The following is a 10,348-nucleotide window of genomic DNA, read 5'->3' as shown; positions in this document are numbered from 1 at the left end:
CCCACTTTGAGTCTTTTGAAAACCTCGGTTTGCACCTCATCATCAGCTTGACGAACTCGGTCCCTTTTCTGATTCAGATTGAATTTCAAAGTCTCCTTCTCCAATGAGATTTTAGCAAGCTTAGATTTGGGATCGACATTCTCTTTTTCTAGAGTCTTGATAACCTTCTTCAGTTCATCCATCTCAGAATTTGGCTGGTTCTCTAGCTCAGAAGATCGAAGGTTCATGGATGGTTCAGGCGGGAACGACAATAAGACCTCACTGACTCTGCTCTTGACCCAACTGGTGTAGGCTTCCTTGGCGATACAATTATTCTTACCCATTTCTGCTCTTCCTTGAGGACAAATTGACCCCCAAGCCTTGACAATCTTCTTGATCAACTCTGGTTCTTCGACTCCTTCGTACAAAACAAAACCTTCTACACTTGCGAGATTAGGTTTGTCCACCATAGGATATCCAAGTTGTCGTAATGCTAACCTCGGGTTGTAGTTGATTCATCCTTTTGTACCAAGAAGAGGCACATTAGGAAAATCCTCACAATTGAGGATGACCTTGACGCCATCATACACTCAAGAATACCAAGGAATGTCTTTAGCTTTTAAGGACATGATACTCTGGGACCACTTCAGATTATCTTTGTTCTCAATGAAGGGACCTTCACTTGGTAGATGCGAAATAAACCATATATACAGTAAAGGGGTATAACAGACGATAGTCCCTTTCTTCTTCTGGGTCCTTACGTGAATGGAATAGTAAGTATCAGCAAGAAGAGTGGGAATCGGGTTCTGAGTCAAGAAGATGTGAATAACAGCCAAGTCCACGAACTCCTCCATATTCGGAAACAAGACAATCCCATAGATGAGTAAAGCTAGATGGGCGTTGAAGGCAGTCCACCTTCCAGCTTCAGAGAAAGTGATAGCTTTGTCTACAAGAAACTTAGATGTGAAGCCATGGATTCCACCCTTTGGTTTCAGGTTTGATTCCATCTCCTTCTTTCCCATATGCAGAGCTTCAGCAAGTTCTCGATATTCAGGAAGTTCCTTAGTGCGGATGTACGACACTTGGTTCTTTATCCTGATACCCAAAATATGAGAATACTCTTCCAATGTCGGCGCTAGCTGATAGTCTTGGAAAGTGAAGCAACTTAGTGGTGGATCGTAGAACTGTACCAAGGTGTGCACAACGGTGATGTTGACCTCGGTGTTCAGAATTCCCAATAGGTTACCATATGTTTCCTTGAAGGCGTATTTGTGAGTCAGGTCTAATCGTGCCCCAAGTCCTCTCAACACAGCCAATGGAGGTTCCACAAACTTGTAATTGTGGATGCTCTTCCTCTCGGGATTCATGCTTCGCTTCAAGTGCTTGGTGAATAGACTGGACTCTTGGATTCCTGGAAAACATGCATGTGCAAAAATTTGGTCATGATGAATGATAATGCAATGATGATATGGTAATAAGTCACATGGGGTCGGAACCCAGGAAGTTCTGGACAATCTGTAAGTGCCACATGTTGCAAGTTCAAAAGTGCCACATCCTGCAATGAAAAGGCATATCCCCCTCACAGGTGTGGACTGTGCTCCAAGGTGGTCCCTAGAAAGTCTTCCAGAGTCATCGACTCGAAATGAAAATACCCTTCCGTAGTGAATACTCACAGGACAAAAGTACTTCCAAGTGAATCTAGTCTGGGTGTGGTTCTCGTGACCCCCAACGTGCGGAACGCAGGACTACACGAATATCCACAAGTCTAACCTATGTGTATACTAAGCTCGGGTATAGAGCTTTCCTCTCATGTAATCTAACTCATCCCAACAACAGTGTAACAGATATATCCATAATATAAAGCGAATGCGATAAATAAAGGCGAGTAAAGCTATAAGGCAAACACCTAAACTAGCGAGGGAACAACCTAAACTAGGCTCGACTTCTTTTAGCGACTAGGAAATACTCCCAGTAACGAAGTATCCCCAACAGAGTCGCCAGCTGAAGCTAGTGGAAATATACCCGAACGTATCACGCGCTCAAACATACAACAGAGTCGCCATCGAACTTTATTTGTCCCCAAAGAGAAGGGAAAACATCGATAAAACCCGGGGAAAAGAGATATACTGGGTAAGGAAGTCGGTTATGCAAGGGGAAGGTATTAGCACCCCAAACATCCATGGTATTCCATGGGAACCGTTTTGACTGTTCTCGCTCGAATAGGTGTTAACTAGAGATTACTCGCAAGGAATGGAAAAAGGAAAGGAAATAGATAAAGTTCTCGGTGAGGATTGGGGCTCTCATGCCTACGTATCCTCATATTGCAATGAGGAATTCAGAGCTCCGTAGATCAGAGAACTAATGGTGGGAGATGAAAAGAAGAGTGATCAAAGGTATGGTCTGAACCAAAGGATAATATGATTTAAACTCCAACAAGGGGTGAAAAAATGTGAACCCAAGAGTAAAATTGGTATGAACAAATACGTGAGGGGCTACAACATCGTGTTGGAATAACCGAAAAAGAAAGGGTTGCCTGAATGCGGCTACAAAGTAAGTAAGGAGATGTTTGTCTAAGCTACAAGGCCTGACAAGACAAACAAAATAGCTCTTGGCTCACAAAAAGGTACAAGATGGAGGACAAAGGTATATTGTATTTGGCTCAAAGATAACTGGTATATCACATGAAGTGAAAGAAGGTAGATTATGAAGGTATCATGGAAATGAATGGAGTGAAGTGACCAAAGTCACACACTAGAGTATATGGTGATAAGTGACTGAAGAGGTTTAGTTTGAAATCAAAAGTCAAAGTTTCTTGGAATCCATAGGAGAAATATAATTTGTACCATAGAGGGAAAGGTAGCATGAACCACAAGTGGGGGGTCTAAGACATTGTATCACTATATGGTTGGGTGAAAAAGAAGGAATTGAGTGTTCAACTGCATAGCGCGAACAACTCTTGGTGCAAAAGTGGACTTTTCATTAAGCGTCCTAAAAAGGGTATATATGGAATTCCAAAGAAAGTGTATTTTGATGTCAAAGGTATAATATGTCACTAGGTGGACGGTTTCTGATCAAAGGTAGGTAATGAATTGTGAAAGATATGAATGATGCCCTAAGGCAAAGGAGAAATAATTAGAAGTATGCTCGCCAAGGATTCGGATCCTCGTGCCTACGTATTCTCATTCTACAATGAGAAAATCAGAGCAATCGTAGTCCGGAATACTACGAAAAGAGAGAAAGGGAGATATACAGTGATGAAGATTATAACTTGCACCAACATAATGGCTTCGAACTCAAGAGCAAAACTGGTATGAACCAACGCGTGAGGGCCTTCAACATCGTGTTGGAATAACCGAAAAAAGAATGAATTAAGTGTTTGACTGCATAGCACGAACAACTCTTGGATCACAAGGCAGGACTATTCATTAAGTGTCCTAAAAGGATGAGAATGAGACCCACAAGAAAGTATTGTTGGGTGCAAGGGAGAATGTATCACTTGCTGGGGAACAAACAATTTGAGATCAAAGAAGAAGAATGTCTTGGATCCATGAAGGAATAAACTCTGAATCGAAGAGTAAAGGTAAACCAACAAGTGAGGGGCCCAAGGTATGGTATCACTATAGCGAAATAACCAAAAACAAAGGGAGAAGTGTTTGTTACATAGTACAAACAGCTCTTGGTTCACAAGACGGATTGTTCATTAAGCGTCCTAAAAAGAGGTGAATGGAACACAAGGAACAATGATATTTGATCTCAAAAAGATGGTATTGATTGAGGAATGAAGAATGATTGATTAATAAATAAGATAAAGCTCACGAAGAAACCGGGTTCTCCTGCCTACGTACCCTCATTGTGCAATGAGGAAATCATAGCTTTCGTAGTTCAGCCCACTGGGCTGAAAAGAAATTGATTGGAGATAAGAGGAAAAGATGATTGAGATTGAAATGATTAGAATGGAATGATTGAGAATTGAAGAGAATGAAGAGAGGATAGACTTGATAGTTACTGGACGATGAGAATCACATTAACTTTCAAGTGGAAGGAGAAGAATATTTGTAATTGCTTCTTGCAATGATGAAGACCTTATCAATTGTTAGATTCGAATTGCACTAAAGTATATGAATGGAGGTGAATACGATGAGCGCTGGGTCATACGTCCCATACCCAAAGATACTCATAATGGGGGTAGGAATACTCTAGTCCCACTCCTTCTCCATTACTTAAGGCTCGTATCGTACAACTTGATTCATGATTGATAAGTTGTTGACGTTGTCCTTGCTTTTGTTGTTTTTGCTTTTGTAGATAGACTTGTCAATCGTATGATTAGAATTGTGCTAAAGTCTATGAATAGAGGTGAATACGATGAGCGCTGGGTCATACGTCCCATACCCAAAGATACTCAGAATGGGGGTAGGAATACTCCAGTCCACTCCTTCTCTATTGCTTAAGGCTCGTGTCACACTCTTCTAACTTTGAGTTAACAAGTGTTGAAGACGCCACCTTTGAAGTGCTTGAAAGTTGAAGACGCCACCTTTGATGTGCTTGAATAATCCGCTGCTTGATATAACTGAGGATGCCTTGATTGAGGATCTTGTCTTGAGGCCTTGAGCTCCACAGCGTGAAAGAAAAGTCCTACTAAGTGACCAAGGTGGTCACTCAATTAGACTGTGGGATTATACAAGTTCAAAGGATTTAATTAATCAAAATTGATTTTGATCAATTTAATCGGGGGTTTGGATTTAGTTTTGTGGGGAACTATGTTTTGGATCTAATGGAAGTTAGTAATTGTTAGAATCTATCCTAAGGGATCATGCATTAGAAATTGATTGAATATTCTAAGTTAGATTAGAAATCCTAAGGGAGCATGTCAAAGTATTCATTAAAATCATGATTAAAATTCTATGTTAAATCCTAAAATTGATTGAATTCTAATCCTAAGGGGAGCATACAAGTTTCAACACAAGATACCAAAATTAGGCCCATAAGGACAAAATGGTCAATAGTGAAATATGCTAAAATTTATGGTCTAAGGTTGATTACATTCTAATGTTAATCCTAACCTAATGTCAAAAGACTCTAATTAGAACTTAATTCCATTCCTAATTAAAATCCTAATTAAAGTCCTAATGTGAATTAAGCCTAATTAGTCCTAATTATATTCTAAAAATGGGAATTAATCCTAATTATTCTAAAAGGCATTAATCCTAATTATCCTAAAAGGAATTAATTTTCTAATTATTCTAATAGGAATTAATTTTCTAATTATTCTGAAATTATCCTAATTATCCTAATTAAAATGTAAAACCAAAAGAAAATGAAAGAAACAAATAAAAGGGAAATAGGGTGTGAAAGGAAAAAGGGTGGTATAAACTGGAATCAGACTAATGGGCTGCAGGATGAGCCCAGTGCTGATTTTTGTCCAGCCAAAAAATCCAATAACCAAAAAAACACAGGGGTGCACTTAATGAAATTGGAACGGGCCGTCTGGGCCCAAGCAGCACATCTGAACCTTCCACCCCAGGGGGGTGCAACATAAAACGCAATGGGAAACTAGTAAAATGCTAGTGGGCCTTGCTAACTAAGCCCAAACTCATTTCTCACTAAACTTGGGGGTGCACTTATAAGAACTAGTGTGTACATAGTAAGTTGCCATGGGCCTTACCAAACTTGAGCCCAACAAACACCTCAGTTGACTTAGACAAGTCAACAGAGTCAAATTAAGTTAAACGCGCGCTACCTTACAAACTCATCTCATCGTCTGTCCTCCTTGGCCCACCGCACCGGCGGCCGTTGACGGTTCCGGTGTCCTCTTATACCTTACCAACCTAAGCATCATAACACGCTAGACACGCCTGTGGTAACGGAATTGAGCAACAACTAAAGGATTCATGGAATCGCTCCTAGCAACGGAAGAGACCTAGCCTATTCAAAGTTCAATTACACGACTCTCACTGGAGATTAATGCCTAATACCATGGGGTTTTCATTTCTCCGCCTAAAGGCTACGTGCCGGTACACTCAGAGCAAGAAAGTGATAACGAAACCTAACTGACATATCGGAGAAGATGATCGGAGAATTCGCCGGTAAGCTTCCTGACCTTAATTCTTCCTTCTTCTTCTTCTCTTCGTCTCCTTCTTCTTCTGAAACTTGATAATAGAGTGTGAAGGGGCTTAACTAAAGCTGAATTGAAGCTTCAATGTGAAGCTTCAATGGCTTTTCTTGTGAGAGAGAGTAAGAGGTTTAGTGAGGGTGAGAGAGATTGCAGAGAAATGGCTCAGAATTCGCAGGGTTCAAAGTGATGGAAAATGAGAGTGATCCACTGTTTATATAGAGTCTAGGTTTGGGATTATTTTTGGATTGGAATTAGGATTGGAGACAGTTATTTAGGCTTGGAGTTAGTTGCATTCAACTCACTGAGTTCATGGTGAAACTCAGTTAGTTAGAATCAACTAAGTAGTTGAGATTGATTAATGAGTGAATGAATTAGACTGGCTATTGTAGGTTAGTTTAAGTGGAATTGAACATGTTCATGAATGGTGAACTACTGAGCAGGTTTTTCCTTTGGTGATTAATGAGTTGAAGTCATGTTGGGTTAGTTTCAATGGAGTTTAAGTGACTTCATGATGAAACAAAAGGTTAATGGTGTTTTGGATGTGTACTGGATGTAGCAGGTAACTTTAGGCTTAGGATTAAACCAATGAATTAGAGGAAACCTACTGAACTGGTCATTGAGTGATGTTTAGCCTATGATTGGATTCAATACATTGCAAGTTTAACATGTACATCCTCTTTTTGATCATTTTTCATATGCTCCACTAATGGCTCATGCTCCCTTTTTTTTTACTGCAGACTTTGATCTTGTTTGCTGAATCCACTTCATGGGACAAATTTTTTCAGGGCCTGTGATGTGCTTGGTTGGGAAATTCAATGGCTTTGGAGGTTTGGCATGGCTTCAATGTGCTTCTGCAACAGTCCAAAACAGGTTCAACAACATGCATTTGCCAAGTTATATCATGATGCTTTGGACTGACCAGCTGACTGCTTTCACCAAGAACTTCATTGTAACTGCTATGCCTTGGCTTGATGATGGACATGGATGTTGCAGGGTGGTGCTTGTGTAAGACTGATGTGGTTTGGTGTGATATGAAGTCTTGATGCAGGTTTGGTATGAGATGTTGTTTAGATGTGTGTTCCACTGCTGTGATGATGGTTTCATGAGCTACTCACATTTGAAAATGCAACATTTAGGCCAGTTCAATGGAGCATGATGTTACCCTCTGACTCAATCAAAACCAAAGGCCATGTAGCTTGGATCAAGGTATCTCCCCTTAACCATTAACTCTTGGGTAATGTGATGCATCATTGGCTTGTTTCTGCTCAAGGTCCATGGAAATGCATTAACTGTTTTGCAGGCTATTGGTTCTGTCTTGTAACAGGGTGTAGCAACTTGTAGCATTGCCTTGGTTTTGGTTCACTTGTGGTCAAATTGATAGCCTGCTTACAGATTTTACTCATGTAGCAGCTCATAATCTCAAGGCTTGCAGCAATCCTGACTTGATGACTAGTTCAGCTGCTAGTTGCTAGCAAAATAGTCTTATGAATTAGGATAAGGCGTTTGTGGTTTCATTCTCTTGTTGCAATTCTTACTCCAAATTGGCTAGACAACTTAGCTGATAGTTGATGGATGCTTGGAACAGGTAATATGAATTGAGGTGCCTCATGTTCCTTTAGCCATTGATGGTGAATGGTAGGTTCAACTTCAGTTTTGCTTGGTCATAATTCTTTGACAGGATGAGTTGAGTTAATGATGTGTGGCTTTCTTTTTGTTGATTGTTTTGGTCATGACTTGGATATTGTTTGCATCATCATGTCATTTTCTTGGTCATGTATGGTTGGATTTGTTAGCATAACCTCTAACATGTTTGAATTTATTTGATTATTGGTGAATGCAGGACTGGTTTGTCATGGTAGGTAAGGCAAAATGCAAAGCAGTGTGTGGCAAGGTAAGGCAAGAATGACCAAGTTATGGCATGGCAATATGTTGTACTGCAGGATCACAGCAGGTCTGTTGTATGAAGCTTACACATTAGCTGGTTTGATGATGCAGTGTGATTAGTCTTATAGCAGGGTTCTTGTCCTGGTTCCAATTTATATGCTGCAGAACTAAATGTAGGAGTATTGATGGTTGTGGTTTGCTAGGATTTGGCTGAACTGCCCGTTGAATTAACTGTGTTACAGGTTTCTGTGTTAGGTTCAATATGCAAAGCTGCATCGCATGTGTCGTGACTGTTGTGTTGGATTGTGAGCAGGATGTTTAAGGTTGAAGCTTCCATGCCATTATCACCATGACAAACTCAAGGCCAAGTATAGGTTCCACTGGTTATGTGCTTATGGTGTTGCTACAAAATATCAAGCAAGGCAAAGTGTGTGCAACAGGTTGTAGCTTGAACTGACTTTACTTTGGTTAGAAATGATGTGTAGTGGGGTGGACTGCTGCAAGATTTAAAATTGTGTAGGATGCTTGGTTCAAGGCTACACATGGTCAACATTGATTCTGCTGCAGGAAATCCATTAAGCCAATGGTCATGGTTTGGCTTCATCATTTGGTTAGTGTCTTGGTCAGGAAGTGACATTTTCCACAGGATTCACACATGTTGGGTTCAGTGTGCATGTTGGTCCTGTTAGTGGTCTGCTGCAAGCAGATTTCCTCCTGACCTGGATAAGTAGCAGCTAGACCTTCCCTCATGGCTTGCTTTTATTTGAGATTTATAACATGCTGCCAACGGGTTTTTTTTGCAGGTTTGGTTATTGCTGTGACAGGTACCAAGCAATGAACATGGCTGCATGTTAACTTAGGCTTATTTGCAAACTGATATGATATGCTTATCCAATGCCATTTCCTGATGAGTTTGTGGCAGCAATGTGTTGTAGCAAGCTAGCATGATGGTGGTATGGTGTTGTTGTAAAGCAATATGTGACATGAGTTGTGACAACAACATTGGCTAAACCATATGCATCCATGGATTTGTTGCACAATGGTTAAGCTGTTAGGGAACTCCTTGGTCAATGGTTAGGGCAAGCCCAAGGCAAATGGTTATTGGTTCATGGTCAAGACAACATGGTTTGCACAATGGGACTTGCTTGCAATGGAAGAAACCAATAAAAATCAACAACAAATGAAGATTGGGTGATGTATTGAAGAAAAAGGCCAGGCCAAGTTGGATGGGCAATAACAAGTAAAAGTTGACTTTGGTCAAATTTGACCCAAAGTCAACTGTTGACCAAAGTCAACAAATGGTCAAAATGTATTTTCTTTGTGATTTCTTTGTAAATGGATATTCAATGGACAATTATGGGTGAATTTAGGGTTTAATGGATTTGGGTTGACTTTGGTCAAAGTTAACCAAAAAGTCAATTGTTGACCAAAGTCAACAGTTGGTCAAAAATGCCAAATTTTGTATTTTCTTGTATGGAATCAGATGTAATGGTTTAAAATGGATGAAATGGATTGGAATGATTTTTAAAAATGATTGGAGATTGGTTTCACAATTGGCTTGAATGTTTGACTTTTGAAAAGAAAATAACTTGACTGATAGTATATATGAACAAGACCACGAAATGAGACCATAAGGTTAAGGCTTTGATATAGCACCCATGAACCAATGGCATGACCAACAAGTGGCTTGAAACTCAGGGGTTTGATTGCTCAGATGACTAAAGATGTGTCCCCAACCAAATGAATAGCACCAAAGACTTTGAACTAAGATCAAGGCTCCAAGCTAGGTCAAGCAACTTGACAGTCAAGCCACCAAGTTCCTCTGATTACCCTCCCCTGACTAGGGCTTTGGAGACCAAGATGAGGCCTAGGGAAGCTCCAAGAGCTCCTGCCCTAAGAAATTAGAGTTTTGAATGCCCTAGTTGTCTGGTCACAACTTTGTTGAAGTCAAACATTCACCACCGTCATTAGGGTTTCACATGATGTGAACAACGCATGCCTTTGGATCTTGATACCTGTGTGAACCCTGGCTTCCTGGGCCCAAGTTTCTTTTGAAGTCATGAGGAATGATGCATGTGGGTGAGTTATGGATGTATGCAAGTCATCTCTTGATCAAGTGATCAGATACATAAGTGAGAAAAGGGAGGGAAAATTTAGGGGTACAACAATATCATACTTGTATTTTATCATTTTACTAACCAACATACCAAAGAATATGTCTTTGTAGTTGTCTAACTCTTTTGTAGGTAAGGGACATGATTTCCTTGATTCATTGATCACATCTAGGGTTTAAGACCCTCATGAACAAAAGAGCACAACCAAAAATCAATTCAAGAATGGTTAAAATCATCATATATGAGTCCCATTTGCTTC

At 40.2% G+C, this 10,348-nt stretch overlaps 1 protein-coding gene and 1 long non-coding RNA gene across 8 annotated transcripts; one reads left to right on the top strand and one right to left on the bottom strand.

The window, feature by feature from the left end:
* Positions 1 to 569: 569 nt before the first annotated feature.
* Positions 570 to 1,346, bottom strand: LOC127081232 (uncharacterized). Its single transcript, XM_051021511.1, has one exon. The coding sequence runs from the start codon at positions 1,344 to 1,346 to the stop codon at positions 570 to 572; it is 777 nt and encodes a 258-aa protein (XP_050877468.1).
* A 4,336-nt stretch (positions 1,347 to 5,682) lies between these two features.
* Positions 5,683 to 9,581, top strand: LOC127085318 (uncharacterized). 7 transcript variants are annotated; one of them, XR_007789085.1, is made up of 4 exons: positions 5,683 to 6,062; positions 6,829 to 7,297; positions 7,392 to 8,148; positions 8,218 to 9,581. It is a non-coding gene; the product is annotated as an uncharacterized LOC127085318 (long non-coding RNA). The 7 variants fall into 7 exon arrangements; XR_007789084.1 differs by having other exon boundaries at positions 7,392 to 7,676; positions 7,932 to 9,580; XR_007789088.1 differs by having other exon boundaries at positions 7,392 to 8,042; positions 8,218 to 9,580.
* The last annotated feature ends 767 nt before the right edge of the window (positions 9,582 to 10,348 follow it).

Source organism: Lathyrus oleraceus, chromosome 5 (genome assembly GCF_024323335.1).
Source record: "Lathyrus oleraceus cultivar Zhongwan6 chromosome 5, CAAS_Psat_ZW6_1.0, whole genome shotgun sequence".
NCBI lineage: Eukaryota > Viridiplantae > Streptophyta > Magnoliopsida > Fabales > Fabaceae > Lathyrus > Lathyrus oleraceus.
This window is presented reverse-complemented; position numbering and strand designations above follow the sequence as displayed.

Bases quoted from the DNA above. Each gene is read 5' to 3' on its own strand.
- LOC127081232 (XM_051021511.1), bottom strand. From the start codon at position 1,346: ATGAATCCCGAGAGGAAGAGCATCCACAATTACAAGTTTGTGGAACCT.